Source organism: Telmatherina bonti, assembly GCF_933228915.1.
Source record: "Telmatherina bonti genome assembly, chromosome: 14".
NCBI classification, from domain to species: Eukaryota; Metazoa; Chordata; class Actinopteri; order Atheriniformes; family Telmatherinidae; genus Telmatherina; species Telmatherina bonti.
This window is the reverse complement of record NC_136612.1, coordinates 14,056,055-14,073,342: the sequence shown is the minus strand read 5'-3', so window position 1 is coordinate 14,073,342 and position 17,288 is coordinate 14,056,055. Positions and strand designations below refer to the sequence as shown.

Sequence of the window (17,288 nt, the reverse complement as noted above, 5' to 3'; positions counted from 1 at the left end):
ATCAGGACGTTGACGAAAGGCTAACGCGGGTAGAGGAGGAAACCGCTGATGAGGGTAACGTGTGAAATCCTTACTGTGATTCGTCATACGGAGTCCGGCAGATGCAGTACAGCTCCTCGTTGCTCCCCGCCTCCTGACCACGCTTACAGTCATTACAGACAAAGTCCTCCAGCTTCTTGGCCTCTTTCTCTGTGATGCCGACACAGGCGCCGTGGAACCAGTTGGAGCAGAGGTCGCAGCCGATGTAAAACCTGCGGAGAGCAGATGAAACAGCTGGAGTTGGCATCACGCTGACGAAACCGGCGGCGGCGTTTCCACGGCGCTTACTTTGACTCGTCGTAGGGCGTTTTGCAGATACAGTACAGCTTGGTGTCCTTCTTGTGATCCTTTGAGGTAGAAGACAACTTCCTCTTCTTCTTCTTGTGTTTGGACAAGCTGGCATCCCGGTCCTTGTCCTTGTCTCTGTCTCTCTCCCGACACCTGTCCCTCTCTCGCTCTCTCTCTCGCTCTCTGTCTTTGTCTCGGTCTCTGTATCGCTCCCTCTCTTTGTCCCTGTCCCGCTTCTTGTTCTTGTCGTGGTGCCGGTCTTGGTCTCTGCTTTTGTCTCTGTCTCTCTCGTCCTCTCTCTTCCGTTTATGGGACAGAGAGGGTGTGGGGACAGTGTGGGTGCTGTGGGAGGAATGCGTAGAGTGGGACAGGTGGGAAGAGGCTGCTTTCACCGTGGCGGCAGCTGCCTGAGCGATCGCAGCTCGGGCTTTCTCCTTCTCCTTCTGTAGCCGGGCCAAGTCTCGCCTCAGCTCCTCCTGACAACACAACACATCCAAAGTCTGATTTCTCACTTTTTAACCTTAAAAAAAATCCACCTGGTGTTCCATAAAAAAAACTAACGTAGAAGCTTTCGATCAGCGTCAACGTTCAGACAGACCAGGATATGAGGATAAAATGGTGTAAAAACATTGTATCAACTTCATAAAGGCTAAGCACAAATACTGACCTAAATTATAATTGAAGTGCTTTGTAGACATAAAATACAGATCAGCTGTGATCAAGCCTTTTCTCATCTGCATCTTGGATTACAGGAGGAAAAATTTCCGCACCAAAACAAACACGCAACAAAAACTATTTACATATTTACACTTTTATCCACCTTTTTAGTGTTTACAGTTATTCATGCTACTATTTACCTCCTACCCTCACAAAACTGACTCCAACTCGTCTCGTTTTTTATGCAAAAATGTCCTTGGCTTTATTAAGGCCATAAAGGATCATTAATTCTGTTTGGTGGGTCCGCTCCTTTACCGTCAGCCGGATGATGAACTGGGTAGAAGTGATGACGAGAGACAGAGGATGAAACGGGGAGAGAGGAGGGCGTTTGCCGAAAACAAAAGAGGGATGGATCAACAGTGTCCTTTGGAGGACAAACAAGGAAACAACATCACCTCGCTGCATAGAGCAGCTTAAAAGTGTTAAGAATCACATTGATGCAAAGTTAAACTCCACACATTAACATGATTTATCAGGTTGGAACATTTTCATCTGCAAAGTCGTTTATTCCACTCATGTGGTTAAAGGAGACCAAGCGGCAACCTCCGGTGGTTAACAGTGAAGCCTATGCGGAAGTGCATAAAACTGCAGTTCCCCCTTCCTCCACTGGGGGCTCCAAAACAGAGCAAATCCCCATGTTAAAAAGACCAACTTCACGGCAGAAATAAACATGTTTACAGCCTGGTTCAAAAATCCATTTTTGGTTTATAGGTCAGGTTTACCTTCATGACAACTTTGGGGGGAGTGATTTTTTTTCTAACTCGCCCGTTTAAAGGTAATTTAATCTCGAAGTTCTGCATATTTAGGGGCGGGTCCTTTTGATTGACAGGTACCAATATCCGGCTTCAAGTTAGAAGAACGTAGAACAACCGCGGTTTTTAGCCGGTTAACAACGTGGCTTAGCTTTAGCCCGCTTATCTCTGTTAGCTGGTTACCTCCTGTTATCTCCAGGTTAGCTCGGTTAGCTCTTAGCTACAGAAAGCTCGGAGTTCGCTCGATGTCAATCATCCACCATGACACTCACAGCCCCCCTCTCAGCTCCACCTCTTTGCCCATATTTGTATTTTCCATCTTTTTATATACAGTGTCTAAAGGAGAAGTTCTCGCTGAACAAGCCGGCAGATCTGAGGTCATCAGACTGATCGCCCTTTGTAAATGGAGTGAAAACTCCTCCCACCTGGCTCGCTGCCAATCCAATTCAATTCAATTAAACTTTATCTATATAGCATCAAATCGCCGCAATTCCATCTCAAGACGCTTTACAGACAGGGAAAAAGCCAATAATGAAACCCAATTCATGACAGCCTATATAAGGAAACCACCAGGTCTCACCAGGGCAGTAAATGATGCAGACTCATCACACCTTCTTGTCACCTGTTGATCTTTGGCTGCTCCTGACTGAACATTACTGTCAATTTAAAATATCTGAATGGCTAAAAGTCTGACAGCAAGAGCCATCACCATAAGTTCCAGGTAAAAAAAAAAAAAAGTGTTCTCTTAGCAACACCGTAGCGACAGCGGTCTTTTTTTTCCTTTGGTAAATTCTGTTATCATGGATCAGCCACTGTAGATTCACCACATAGTCTCTAAACAAACACTGCATGTTGCAGCTGGACTATAAACCTCCAGGATGGGATAGAAATGTCTGGAAAGCTTCTGAGGATCACATAAAGAGCAAACTAACCAACATAATTTAACCCACATGAGAGACTATTATCTGGTTGCTGGTGGTCTAGCAGAGTTTTAGGGGTTAAACCTGCACCGTTCGAGGAGTTGCTGCCTGAATCTAACCTGTACTTGCAGCTGCAGCTCCTTGTCCAGCAGTGCCCTCTTCTTCAGGATTTCAGCCTTCAGCTGCTCTTTGTGCTTGTACAGCAGCGCCGTCAGCTTGGTGGCGTTCTGCTTGGAGCGTTTCTGCTCCACCACCTCCTCCTTCTTTCTCTTCTTCGCTGCCTGCTTTTCATCCTTCTCGATCTTGTCAAGGATGAACTTCATCACCTGGTTGCACACAATCATTCTGGGGACGAAAAGGAAGGGAAAAAAAGGTGGTTTAAGTGCGAAATAAAGACGTATTATTTTAAATAAACATGTGATTGCTCCGACTCGGACCTCTGGTTTTCCTCCCGCTCGGCTGCAGCCAGGCTCTTCCTCTGTTTCAGCTGCTCTGCTGAAGAGTTCTGCTTCAACACCACCTGATGTTTGTACAAAGTTCTATTAATATGAAGAACGTCTGGATAATTGCGTATAAATGCTGTGAGAAACCAACAACTTGATCGTGTCTGAGCCGAACCTGCTTCTGGATGCCGTCCTTGGGACTGACCACCTGCACATTCTGCTCTTTTTGTTCCCTTTTAGCCTCGTTTTTCTTCTTCTTTGGTTGTTGCACTTGCTGCTGCTGCTGCTGCTGCATTCTCTGAAGCTGATCTTGAACGCTTGCTGGCGCCTGTATGGTCACCATGTTCTGGATCTGGTGGGTCTGAATCTGCCCCCCGGGTTGCTGGATCTGGATGGGGAGCTGCAGTTTGATTTGCTGAGGAACTGCGCCGCCTTGCTGCTGAGCTTGAGCCTGGATCTGGGCTTGGATCTGGGCCGCGACGTGAGGCGGCAGAGCGGACAGGAGCTGGACTGGCTGCTGGAGGCCTGGAACTGTGATGAGCTGATGCCGGATTGGAGACTGGACCTGAAGCTGAGGCTGTGTCTGAACTTGAGGCTGGGTCTGAGGCTGGAACTGGACTTGGAGTTTCGCTTGGACCTGAAGCTGCTGTGGGACTTGGGGCTGTTGTGGAGACTGCACTGAAAACTGAGGTTGGGCTTGAATGTGGACCTGGGGTTGTGGCGAGGCCTGAGGTTGGATCTGGTTTTGTTGTTGGAGCTGGATCTGAACCTGGGGATGGAGCGGGGTCTGAAGCGGAGGCTGGGCCTGAGTCTGGACCTGAGGCTGCTGCAAAGCCTGAGGTTGTGTTTGCGTCTGTGCTTGAAAAGAAGCTTGCACCTGGGGGTGGTACTGAGGTTGGACCCGTGGTTGAAGCTGGGACGGGGTTTGGGGCTGGACTTGGGGCAGGCTTTTGGTCGGGGACTGAAACTGCACCTGGCCCTGAGGCAGCTGCTGACTTTGTGGCTGAAACTGAACCTGGACCTGGGGCTGAATGTGAGCCTGAGTCTGGATGTGGGGCATTTGCTGGACTTGACCACAGGGCTGGACCTGAACCTGTGCACGGATCTGCGCTTGTGTATAGATTTGGGGCTTGAGCGGAGGCTGTGTGGGTCTCAAAGGCGACACGGAGGAGACCGGCAACGCCTTCATGTGAACCTGCACCGCTGAGATGGGCATGTGAGGCAGCGGCTGCATGGAGACCACCGCAGGCGGCTGGACTTGTGCTTGAGACTGAGGAGTCAGAGACGCTTGAGGGGAAGGAGTAACGGGGGAATGCGTGGAGACGGACACCGCTGCGGAGGCAGGCGGCGTCGCTGCAGCCTGCTGACACGTCTGAACGGGAGTCTGAGCGTGAGACGAGGCGGGAGTCCAAGCTTGAGGCTGAGCCGTCCTCTGTTCTATCAGCGCTGCAAGAGGAGGCGGAAGTAAACAGAAACACACGTTAGAAACTGATGCAAACGACCAGAGCAAGACGGCGCTGGCAGCGGCCATGCTGGATTTTACCTGGCACTGAAGGCGTTGTGGAGGTGGCGGTGACTGGTGTGACAACGGCGTTCGCCACGGCTGCGTGGAGAGGAACCGGAGCTGCAGCTTGGATTTGGGTCAGAGCTTTACCTGGAGGCGGGACAGCGATCTGGGTGGAGACGATAGCCATGACGGGGGCGGAGACCGGAGCGAGGGCTGGGGTCGGGACTTTGACAGGGGAAGACAGAGAGGCAGAAACGGGTATCTGGGCGCCAGGGACCTGCATCTGGACTGGGGCTGAGGTCAAAACGGGGGCGGGGCTAAGGGACTGCGGCTGGACAGGTAAGGAACCTGCAGCTTGGGCTTGTACAGGAAGCGAGCTTGGTGGAAAAGTGGAAACGTGGGATTGGTTCTGAGCCGTAACCGGGCTTGTGTTCTGTGAAGCTGCAGCCGCGGGGGGAGGTATCTGCGGCACAACAGGGACGGGGGACGCAGTGGTGGGGGAAAACTGTGTTTGCAGGGAAGCCTGAGCTGCAGGTTGTGGTGGAAGAGCCGGGGGGGAGGCGACTTGGGTTTGAACAGGAGCAGAAACGGTGCTGGGGGCCAAACTGGGCTTTGGAGACGGGCCTGTAGCATGTGTGGGGGCAGGCAGAGGGGCTGCCATTTGGGTTTGGGCTAAAGCTGAGGGAGTTGTCTGGACTTGTGCGGGAACTTGAGCTGACATTTGGGTCTGAGGGATCTGAGGTGCAGCGGGTTTTAAGGGGGGAGCAGTCGTAGAAGGTGATGAAGACGGGGGGAGAGGAGTGAAGAGGAAGCGCTGGACTTGGCCGTTGGGCATGGCTGCCTGCATGAGCTGCTGACCAGGACCGGGGATGACCGTCACACCCTGCGGGATGATCTGAAGCTGGCCCTGGGTCTGGCCTTGACCCTGGATCACAACTGTCAGACCTGGGTTTGCTCCCTGACGGGTTTCAGACAAAAACACATCATAACCCGAGATTCAAAATTAAGTAAATTTCAGGAATAAGTAGGAAAAAAAAATACAAAACTGACAAAAGACTGTTTACCTGTGCACCCTGCGTCAGCTGCATGAGCTGAGCCATAGTGAGCTTAACTTGACCCTGCTGGGGTCTTTGGGTCTGAGATGAAGCTGCAGGAGCCTGTCCAGGAGCAGCGGCGGCAGCACAAGGCGACGGTGCTGCAGCTCTCGGAGCAGAAGGAGAACCTGGGATGGCTGGAGCTGTGAGCTGACGAGACACAGCCTGCTGCAGCTGACCTGCAAGGAACACAGATTCATTTTAGATTGACTTTTTCTTCCCTTTAAGACTGAAAAACAACAACAAAAAATTATTAAGAGACTATTTCTCAAAAGTACAGGTATCTATATAAAATATAATTATAAGGGTTTGGTGATAAAAGTATAATAAATACAAATGAATGTGTAATAGAGTAAACTAATTGATAATGTGGATAGAGGTGTACTAGAGGATTTGTATTATAGATAATCAAATCTATAGATTGATTTCCATTATGAGTAAGTATATGTTGTGCACAAATAGGGTGTGTATTACAGTAAACTGTTTATATGACAGAATACGATGTATTATGGTAAAGTACTGGATGTAACATGAATGGACATGACATGCACGCATTTAGTCTGTAAAAATGGATGTAAAGAGATGGATTTGAATGTGTAAATAGCTTGTATTCCATGACTGAACAGAAGTTTTTGATGTTATAATTGTGCCCCAGGAAGAATAGCTGTAGCTTGCTAGAGCTAATGGTGATCCTAAATAAACTGAACTTTGACCAGAAAAACTGAAGATGATCAGAGAATAAGAACAGTCAGTCGGACGGCACACCTTGCTGAGCCGCTGCTGGGCTTCTGTTCATCGTTGTGCCAACAGAGGTAGACGGGGTTAGTGTGTGGTTCGCTGTTGCGCCAGGTTGTGTTTGGCCTCCTGCCTCTGTGGTGCCCTAGAAACATTAAAAAAAAAAAACAAGAAGGAAACATCAGTAATTATGCTTGTATGAAGTGGCAGAGCCAGACTTTTATTTCAGGACATCTCAGCCTGGCAGATCGTTTCACTTGACTACAGTCAGAATCTTCTCAATTTAAATGTTTTTTCTTATATTTAGTTACATTTGCAGTGATGAAATGAGAAATATCCCCCCCCCCCTCTCTTCATTCTATATAGCTTCAGGCTAACATCAGGTAACAGTCTCAGCTGAATATGACTTGTCAAACTTATCTTTTTGATAACTAGGGATGGTTAGCATCCTCTAGTTATGCTGCTATAGGTTTAGACTGCTGAGGGACATTTCCTGATATACTGAGCTTCTTTCTCTCTCTCTTACCTGTCGCCAGTGTGCTTGCTCAGGATGGGTCGGGTCGGTTTCCTTATATGGGCTATTATGAATTGGCTTTCAGTGTGTTTTTTTTTCCTGTTTGTAAAGTGTCTTGAGATGGCATAGCCAGGATTTGACGCTATATAAAGTTGAATTGAATTGAATTGAAATTGAACTGAATTTCTCCACTAGCAATGTGCTGCCAAATGTCAATATTCTCAAAGGATGACTGATAACACCTTACAGCCCTGTCCTATAGTTACTTATCGATCACCTGAGGCAGGGGTGCCCAGCTCTGGTCCTTGAGGGCCACAGTCCTGCAGGTTTACCACGTATCCCTGCTCCAACACACCTGACTTCATAGGCTGTTGGATCCATTTAATGGAAGCCAGGTGTGTTGGATCAGGGATACATGGTAAACCTGCAGGACAGCGGCCCATGAGGACGGACTTTGGGCCCCCCCAACCCAAAGTGTCCCTTCGTATCTCAGAGGTGTCCAGTGCCAGCCTGGCCGTCTGTCCAGCTCTGCTTGTATTTCACCTGTAATTCAGTAAAACTCAGAAAGGCTTGTCTGAAAGTCAGCAGACCTGTTGCTGAGTGGCGGAAGCAGACGTTGCAGCTCTGAGGTTGATGTTGCCCGTCGTAGGATGTAGTGTGCTGTATGTCCTCAGGTTCGCAGGAGGCCCAGAGGGGAAAATGCCCAGGACTTTTTGCTGAACGACGCCTGCTGATGAGGAAAAAATGACGTAAGAAGAAAAGCTAAGAAGCACCACACATGTAGTTATACCGGTACAGAAGCAGACAGGCATGCAGAGGAAGTGTACGTGTGTTTCCTCGCTCCATTCAACATCTTTACATCTGGTTCACATGCTACACTTTTACACGGAGAAGCCTTTCACTCGACAACAAAACGAAAGAAACGACAGCGGTGTCAACACTCCTTCCATCCATCCATCAGGCCGGATCTGCAGCGAAGCGCGCCAGAATGGATGACACTCATGCTCCCTACCTCCTTGAGCGGAAGGCATGTTGAGCGCGACAATCTTGCTGTTAGCGGGCAGCGGCAGTTTGGCGGCGAGGACCTGGCCAGCCACAGTCACCGGGCTGCCAGAGATCTGGAAGGTTTGCTCTGAGGTGGTGACGCCACCAGCCACCGTGGCAACCGAGCCAGTGGAGGCTGCAAGAGACACCATGCCACCTACGGTCACGTGCACCCGACAACGGTCGCCATAGCAGCCAGGGTACGGCTGTGGTGTCCACTCTGAACCAAAAACGGGACTGACGTTTCAAATACGGTGTTAAAATGTTTTTAAATCAGCGTTTCTACTCTGGATTGGAGGATTTTTATCAGGACAAAGTGGACGCCACCAGCCAGAAGACAGGACGATGGGGAAAAAAATGAGGTACGGAAAAAGAGAAATGCGGATGTTTTGATTTAAAATTTTTTTAAAAAGGAGCGGAAGAAACCTTAAAGAGGTAAAAACTAAAGAGAATGAATGATGAGCTGTTGTCGCTAACAGATGATGATGGGTGAACGCTCTGTCTTCTGCCTGCTCACCTGCGCCGTTGTTGTTCTGACCCTGTTTCACCCAGGATGCAAAGGACTGATGGAAGTTCTTGTCTTGCTGGAATGAAACCGGAGAGCCCAGCTTGGATGCTAGGACCATCTTGGCTCCAGGAGTCACTTGACCAGGCCTCTGGCTGGTAGAAGCAGGACTACTGGGAGCGCTGGCTGAGGCGGTGGTGGTGGTGGTGGTTGTGGCCGTGGTGACCGTGGTACTCGGCCTCTGCTGCTCAAGACGTTTCTAAAACAAGCAACATGTGGAGTGTGTTGAAATTGTTTGACCTGAAAACCACGAATCTGAAACATGTTCAGTCAATCACTTTATTTGCAGGACACTTTGACTACAAAACGCATCAGAAAGTTTCCTAACAAATGAAGAAAAACAATTAAAAAAAACAACAACAAACAACGTCCCCAAAAAGTACAAAAGGTTTATATTCATAACATGCAGACGGCCATAAAGGCTGTGTGTGTGTGTGTGTGTGTGTGTGTGTGTGTGTGTGTAGGGTAAACAGAGAAAATACTAGTACATTTGGGGGAATGAGAATAAGAATGACTGGATAAAATAAATAAACATAAATAAAAATGATAAATCAACTACTGGAGAAATGAATGAATGAATGTTTATTATAAGATTAAATCAGAGTAATAGTACAATAAAATTAATTACTTTTACCCAAAAGTAAAAATTGCCTCTAGATTATGAAAAAATGGTAATCAAAATAAAATAAAAATAAATATAATAACCTAAAACTAAATTAAATTTTAAAAAAATTAAATAACATGAACAAAAATAAATATAAAATAATAAAATGAAATAAAAATAAATTAAATTAAATAAAATGAAATTAAAATAAATAAAATGAAATTAAATTAAATAAAATGAAAAAAGGAAATACAAAAAAAGAGTAAAATAAAATAAAATAAAAAGTATTAAAATGAAATAACATGAAATGAAAAAAAAAGATTAAAATAAAATAAAGTAAAATAAAAAAAGGTATGTGTTGGTCCAGTGTTTTGCTCCCACCTGCTGGGCTGCAAGTCTTGCTTGCTTCAGCTGATTCTCTAAATGGGCCTTGACTTCTTCTGCTGTCTTCAGAGCGCTGCCAGCCTTGGATGGATCCACGCCCTGCGACTTGTCCCTCTCCACTCTGTAACATCACAGAAAGAGGCCAAAATATGTGTAAAGGCAGTACTTCACTCCCCCAGACAAGAACCTTGGCAAGATAAGACCAGAGGAAACCTGCTCGGTGTTCCCCACCTCTCTGCAAAAGCTCTGATCTCCCACAGCTCCAGTTCTTCTTCAGGGACCCACGTCTCCACGGCAACAGGCCCAGAAAGCTTGGCTGGCTCCTGCTTCTTGGGCCTTAAGGCACTTGAACGCAGGCCTTTCCTCTGAGGAGTCGGGGTTTCTACTCAAGAACAGTAGAACCAAATAATAATCATTTATTGGGATAAAACTCCTGAACTGAATCTCAGAATTCCTTTTTCTGCTTTTTTCTTCTTTTTTTAAATCCTAAACAAATTCTCATCAAGCTTTTACCTTTGGGGGTGTCTCTGTTCCCGAGCGGACAGATGATCTTCCTGATGCAGTATTCGGAGCGGATGCCGTAGGGACCCACGTCTTTACGTTTGATTATCTCCGTTGTGATGATGTCTGTGTCTGTGGTTTCTGATATTAAAATAAAAACATCTGTAAATTCTCACATTTCACCCCTTCATCAAAGTTCTGCAGGAAATACGTTACTTGCTCTCCATGTGTAAAATTCGACTCAACAACTTGAAAAGGGAAAATAAAAACAGAATCCAAACACAAGTGAAGTCGTGAGGAATTTCCTCACCTTTCCGAGTCGTCCCAACGGCAGCAGAGGGCTTCACAGCCATGTCGTCCCACCTCAGGCAGGCCCAAAGCAGCCTCAGCATTAGACTGACCCCTGCAAGGGATCGAACGGTCTGGAGGCGGTACCTGAACAGCCACGGCAGACATCAGGTCATTCCAACAACATATATACTCATATACAGTTAAATTCCCTCGGTTTTGACATCCTGATAAAAGAAAAAAGTTAAGTAACCATAGCAACACACATGCTACCGACCTCCATGTGATCCCGAAGGTGGGCCGAGGTGAAGGGTACGGCCATATATCCAGAGCCGGCTTGGCGTTGTAGTTGAAGATGAGCACTTCCCTGATGCCAGCCTTCCTCGCCAGCCTCTTCAGGTCATCATTCGGCAGCACGAAGATGCTCTTCTTGCTGCTTTTGGTGACAAACTTGCGATAAGACGGCAGTGCCGTGCCCGAGCGGGCCTTCTTGGATTTGGAGAACCTGAGGAGGCTGACCCGGTCTCTAGTTGAATACTCTTTGCTAATCGTCATGGAGCTGGCTGATGCGGAAGCGCTCGTTTTGGTGTCGGTAGATTTCCTCTTCTGTGGGGCGGCGGCGGCGGTGGACGCTGTAGCGGAGGCGCCTGAGCTGGTCGCTGCTTGAGACGTCGCTTTAGGTTTGCTGTTGCTGCTGGACGCGTCATTCGGGAAGGGGTTCAGACATTCCTTCAGAGGAGCCGTTAAACCGCCAGTGTTATTACTATTGAGGCACAACGAGCTTCGGGGTTCCATCTTCGCCGCCGCTGGCCCCTCGCTGTTAACAGCCACATCTTCACTCTTACCAACAAGCTCTTCTTTATCTTCCACGTGGTTCTCTAACTTGGGGACTTTAAGTGGAGGTGGGTGGCCCATGTTGGACACGTCATTCTGGGAGAGGTTCCCGTTCATCAGAGACTTGACCGGCTCCTTCTGAAGCTCCTTCAGGTCACTTTGGACTTGACTTGGAGAGTCTGAGCCGGTGTTTTTTCCATTCACCTGCGATGGGCTGCTCCTGCTTTTGGTCACCTCGGTGCTTTCCGCGTCTATCTGCTCGCTGCTTTGCTCCATGTCGTCATACGTGCGTTTCTTAGGGTTCGGTTCTGCTTTCGGTGGTTTTTCGCTGCTTTCTATCGTCTCCGGTTCACAGCTGTTCTTACTGTTGGGTTCAGCTTCTCCGTTCACTTCTTTACAGACGTCCTCTCCGTTGTCGTGCGCGTTATTCACCTCCGCCTTGCTGCTGGGTTCTGGAGCCTCTGATTTCACATCTGTGCTGTCAGTTTTAGTCTCAGAGTGCTCCTGCTCAAAATCAAGCTTTTTGACCACGTGGTCTTTCACCTGGAAGTCCTCCTCCTTCTCCTCTGCTTTTACACTCGGCGTGGCAGCAGGAGGCTGCTTGTTTAGCGCAGATCCTTCAGTTTTAACCGCAGGCGTGGGCTTTGTGGTGGAGGTTTTGGACAGTAAAGCCGCCTGCCTCATCCGCTCCAGTCTCTGCTTCTCCTCCAAGGTGAACTGTTTCACCCGACGCTCCAGGAGTCCATCCAGTTTGGAGGGTTTGACCTTCTTCTTGTAAGCCGTCCGCAGCTGGAAGCCCTCGCTGACGTTCACCACATCCAGGAAGAGTTTCGCTGCTGCTGCTGCCGCCTCGTCCTGCTTGGCTTGTTCAGTTGTCTGACTTGGATTTTCTTCTGCAGGAGGCGGAGCAGACGAGGGAGAGTCTCTGGTTTCAACATCTTCTATGATTTAAAAACAAAGTAAGATCATTTCAAACACCCTGAATGAAAATCTAAAACATAAATCAGCGGTCATTTGATTCAAATAAAAGAAAAAAAAGAAGAAAAAAAAAAAAGAAAAACCTTTATCAGCTGAAGAACTTTCCTGGCAGGACTCTTGTTCCATCTTTTCATCTTCTTGCTTCTCTTCGGCTTTGTTTTCCTGCAGCTGCTCTGCAGATTCTGCCTCCTCCTGGCTGGCCTGAGGCTGGCCATGATCTGCTGAAGAGCTCCGAGACGACGCAGACCTGGATGCGTCTTCCTTCTTTTCAGTGTTCTGCTTCTTGCTTTCTGTCAACTCTTTCTGCTTCTTAACGGAGGCAGCTGCATTGTCCTTCCTCAGTCTAGCTGCTCGGAAGTCAAGAACAAACAGCGCACATTAGCTTCAAGTGTGTAAAGTAGAAGAATATATTGCTGACATGAGGAAACATCATCAGTTTAGCTCTTACCCTCCAGCTCTTTGCGGTAGTTTACGTTTGTGTTTCCTGGCAGCTTGGGGAGAAACCGGTGCACATGTGTCTTACTGACCCAGCTCCAACCGCCATATCCTGTCACCCTGTACTCCTCCCCCTTCTGCTTCCACACCTTGATGTGCCAATTTGCAGAAAAACACACACGCAGACGTCTTTGAGCTGGATCTGAACACATGCAGAGACCTGCAGAGCTGAGTGACTGATGACAGCTTACCTGATGTTTGATGGGAATGGTGTACTTCACCCAGGTGGCCTGCTGCAAGGTCTCCTCGTCCTCAAGCTTTTTCTCTCTCTTTTTCACCTTCTCCTTCTCCTCCCGCTCCATGGAGGTCATACGATGCAACCTGAAACGGAATAAACACAATAAAATACAAAGCACAAAGAAGAATAATCTGCTGGAAGTGATCCTCACTCATGTCCCGACACAGTCATTCGTCTCCCTCCCTCTTTACCTCGTGTGTCCAAGAGAGTCTTTCCACACTGGCAGCATGACCACTGGTTTGATTGCACACTCCAGTATAGCTAAAGCCAAAGCAAATTCCCTGGCTTTGCTGCACATCTGCACTGCTTTGTTCCAGTTGGTTCTATGAAGAAAAAGACAAGCAGTAAATCAATGGGACAGCCATTTTTTCTGTCCTCATGAAGCTGCTTGTGATCTTGTGACGTCGTATCTGCCTCATTAGTTGTTTGCAGCATGTGGTCGTGGTGGACCGAGCCCCTGCAGACCAGAATATGTGCGCCTCATGTGTTCTTGGTGGGAAAGGTTGCATGTTTATGTTGTTTCTGGCAGTTCTAAATGGTGAAACTGAGGTTTGTTCAGAGGTTTTTACTTCAAGTGGTTTAAAAATGAGGCAAACATTTTACAAAAATAGACTAATGTAGTTAATCAAGCGAGTTTACGGTGATTACTCACGCGGTGAAGGTTTGTAATGATTTACTTCAGTCAGTCCGAGTCCTTCTCTGTTAGCTTCTGCTACTTTGTTGGTAAATTAAAAGTCACTGGGTATTTTACTTGTCAGTTGAGTTTATTTTGACTTGAGCTCCCATTTATCTTCTATTTAACCAGAGGTATCACCCTCCAGTCCTTGAGGGCTGATTTCCAGCAGGTTTTCATTGTTTCCCTGCACCAACACAGCTGATTCAAATCAAATGGATCCAACAGCTTCTTGCCAACCTGTTCACTAGGGGTGGGAAAATCGAATTGAAAAATCGAATATTGGGATTTTGTGCTTCACAATTTTAAAATAAATTTTTTTGGTTTTTTTTATTGATCTTTTTACTTTTTTGGGGGGCATTTCAGCAGCAGAATGATGGTCTGGCTACAGTGTTGTTTTTTCCTAAGTGAAATCAAGAAAAATGACGAGCAAGAGAAAAAGTTTTACAGTTTTTTTTTTGTTTTTTTTTTAAATCCACAAAAATTTGCAATATTCATGAATTGTGAGAATCGCAATTTAAATCAAATCGGCACCCAAGAAAAAAAAAAAATCAGAGTCGAATGGAATTGGGACAAAAGCATATCGTCAGAAGCCTTGATCTGATGTTGGCTGACATCGGCTCATCTAATCGCCACATAAAAGCTCTCAGCGGCTCTCAGAAGTGTGGACCAGATTCACATACTAACTGGTAACTTGTGTGATATCGAACGGTTCCTCCTGCGGACACCCTCTGAATATAAAGCTTGAAAACTGGCAGAAACTTCAGAAATTAGGACAATAAAGTGGCTGTTTGGTGTACCTGGTTCACTGCTGTTACAAAACTTCTATTTGCCCAAAATCAGCCCAATGTCAGATTCAGATTTTTAATGTTGTTTAAGCTATAATACGTTAATTCCACTGATTATTCTCAACTCTATATAGTCAAGCACATAAAAGCAACCCAAAGTGCTTTGCAAAATAAAAGCGTTATAAGTGAAAACATTTGCTTGATAAAACAATAATAATACCAACATTTATAGACGACTAGAAGAAAAGAGCATTACAATAATAAAGCATATTAATACATATAACAATAAAACAAGGACACAAGTGATGATATGTCTGAACTGCCAGAAAGGCCAGAGGAGATTGATGAGAGGCAAGCTCCCTTAAATAGACGTTTGACTTTAAAACCTGAGAAAGTTTTCAGTGTCCCGCACACAAACTGGCAGCTTGTTCCACAGAAGAGGGACCTTAACCCTTTATGGGGCAAGTGACTATTTTTAATCACTTCGTTTTCTTCATAATCAGCATGAAACTATATATACTTTTTTTTTTTTTTTTAACGTAAAAACAAAATTGAGGTCTTGGTACAAACCAGAAGGACAATTTTAGGTAAAAATTTCTAATTTCAAGGTATTTCATTGAAATGAAATGAAATAGTGCCCTATAAAGGGTTAAAACTAAAGGCTCTGCGTCTGACGTTTGAAATCCTGGCCACCACAAGGAGACCAGCACTCTGAAGACGGCGACGTCGTTGCGGTTGATACAGTGTTTTGAGGATCTCTTTGCAATTTTGACAGACATAGTTGGTCACATTGGTGTTGGGTTCATTCATACCAGGAAACTTTTCTAAATACTGAGTATATAACATCTAGCCGACACACAATACGTGTGTTGGTGCATCCATAGTATCTAGTCTGTAAACATATGTAAATACTGTAAATATGTAATCACATCGCACCTCTTTCTCATACGAGATCAGACATTTTAGTTGTTGACAAAAGTCATACAAATAAAAACAACTATATTCTGCTACAACCACGTCTTGAGACGTGTTGGTGAAACATAAATTTAGATGCTTTGTGATGCCTGAAAAATAAATAAAACCTCACTGAATTTCCTCTGATGATAACACGATCCTGACATAAGCTGTACCTGTGCGAGGCCCAGTTGGGATGCATGAATGGTCCCGGGATGTTTGTTTCCAGCTGGATGATAGAGACACGCAGCGTGGAGACGGTCAGACTCCGTGAGCCGTAGATGGAGCCGTTCCATTTGAACTCGGACGCGGTGGTGAGGCTGAACTTGTGAGAGAGGTGGCGCTTCTTGTCGTGGTCCTCACGGTGCTGATGCTTGTTAAGCGCCAGGACGTTGGTGCTGTACTGGTTATGGTAGACCCTGTATTTACCCTCCTGCCCAAGTTTGAACAAGTTGTTTAAATTCACCGTCAGGTCCCTTTTCAAGAAGTTGAGACGAGAAGTGTTGCCGTCGAAACGTACAGGAGACGACTGAAACAAAAGAAGAGACATGTTTATTAGGGGTGGGAAATTGAATCCAAAAAAAAAAAAAAAAATCGAATATTGGGATTTTTGCTTCACAATTTTAAAATTGATTTTTTTTTTTTTTTTTTTGTTAAGAAATTGATTTTTCCAAACAAATACAAATAATCCATAATAATTTGTCATTTTTATTGTTTTTTCTTCTTCTATTTTTTCAAATTGTCTTCTTGGGCATTATTGCAGCAGAATGATGGTCTACAGTTTTTTCTTCATTAAAATGAAGAAAAATAACTAGCAAAAGCTTTGGACAGGTTTTTTTAAAAATGTTTTTAGTCTACAAAAATCAGCAAATATCAAAGAATTGTGAGAATTGTATTAAATCAAATCTGCACGAAAACAAATTGGAATGGAATGGAATCGGGACAAAAGCATATCGTCACAGCCATGATGTTTATAATAACCAAGCTGCCTCGTAAGCAATCACTTCAGGTTCCTTCCCACCAGAAATGTGCTTCAGATCATTAACACAACATAGTTTACAACCAAAAAAACAGCATAAAGCACCTTAAAAAAAAAAAAAACTAAAACCAACAACAAATCTCACCTCTTTACTGTTTTGGGACATTTTTGATTCCTGCCCTGCAGCCCTCTCAGTTTTCATCCTCTCGTCGTATTCATCTGAAAGCAGACACTATCAGCGCCACAATACGACAAATTATCCCCAAAACCCACTTTGTGAGATCTAACCAGTCACAAGTGGTTACCTGTCCCGTCCTGGCTGGTAAAAGAGGACCTGGAGGACCTGTCAGCCAGGTCAGGCGGCTCTGGTTTCCTAAGACTTCCTGATCCAGAAGCTTGGCTGGCGTCGCTCGCTGCTCCGGGTTGAGACGACTGCTGCTGCGATTCATCTGGCGTCTTGGAGTCATCACGGTGTGCAACTTCGCTGCTAGACTCGGATTTCTGGTCGTCGTCTGGAAAAACATGATAAGAAAGACAAAGTTCGGGTAAAAATAGCAAAAGAAAGCGTGTGGAAGTTACTGAAAGTAATAAGCTTTATGCAACTATGTGCAAAGAAAAGAAATCAAGCATCACATAGACAGAGAAATGAAAGTAATACATGTTGGGCGAGTCGGTGCTTCATTAGTTCAGCTAGGCTCATGAGACCAGACTGATCCTGGACAGAAAAACCCACACAAACCATACACCTGCTTCACAGACAAATTAAGACCCGAGCTTTGCCTTTTCAGTTGTGACAGCATGGACTCCTGCATACATTTGCGTCTCTTTGTTGACGGGGTAGCAGGTGGGGGCTTCCAGGCAGAGCACCCTTTGTTTGAGCAACAGGAACCCAACCCAAAAACCAGAAAGTGGAGTGAGAAAAAGGAGGCGCTGGCGTGGAGACAGACGTGCCGT

General features: G+C 46.0%; 1 protein-coding gene across 3 annotated transcripts in view; it reads right to left on the bottom strand.

Moving 5' to 3' along the window:
* The window catches only part of bptf (bromodomain PHD finger transcription factor), a 31,532-nt gene that overhangs the window by 5,680 nt on the left and 8,564 nt on the right, over window positions 1-17,288 (bottom strand). For 2 of the 3 annotated variants that reach the window (XM_079253612.1, XM_079253610.1), the window contains exons 5-26: window positions 16,640-16,846; window positions 16,480-16,553; window positions 15,532-15,884; window positions 13,132-13,263; window positions 12,894-13,023; window positions 12,656-12,791; window positions 12,291-12,554; window positions 10,673-12,170; window positions 10,418-10,542; window positions 10,120-10,248; window positions 9,838-9,988; window positions 9,604-9,727; window positions 8,571-8,817; window positions 7,600-7,739; window positions 6,526-6,640; window positions 5,731-5,939; window positions 4,703-5,624; window positions 3,335-4,605; window positions 3,154-3,236; window positions 2,836-3,061; window positions 328-803; window positions 75-251 (exon numbers count right to left, since the gene is read on the bottom strand). In XM_079253612.1, coding sequence (XP_079109738.1) covers window positions 75-251; window positions 328-803; window positions 2,836-3,061; window positions 3,154-3,236; window positions 3,335-4,605; window positions 4,703-5,624; window positions 5,731-5,939; window positions 6,526-6,640; window positions 7,600-7,739; window positions 8,571-8,817; window positions 9,604-9,727; window positions 9,838-9,988; window positions 10,120-10,248; window positions 10,418-10,542; window positions 10,673-12,170; window positions 12,291-12,554; window positions 12,656-12,791; window positions 12,894-13,023; window positions 13,132-13,263; window positions 15,532-15,884; window positions 16,480-16,553; window positions 16,640-16,846 — 7,189 coding nt within the window. The remainder of the gene's footprint in view (window positions 1-74; window positions 252-327; window positions 804-2,835; window positions 3,062-3,153; window positions 3,237-3,334; window positions 4,606-4,702; window positions 5,625-5,730; window positions 5,940-6,525; window positions 6,641-7,599; window positions 7,740-8,570; window positions 8,818-9,603; window positions 9,728-9,837; window positions 9,989-10,119; window positions 10,249-10,417; window positions 10,543-10,672; window positions 12,171-12,290; window positions 12,555-12,655; window positions 12,792-12,893; window positions 13,024-13,131; window positions 13,264-15,531; window positions 15,885-16,479; window positions 16,554-16,639; window positions 16,847-17,288) is intronic. The other variant, XM_079253611.1, reaches the window with a different exon arrangement.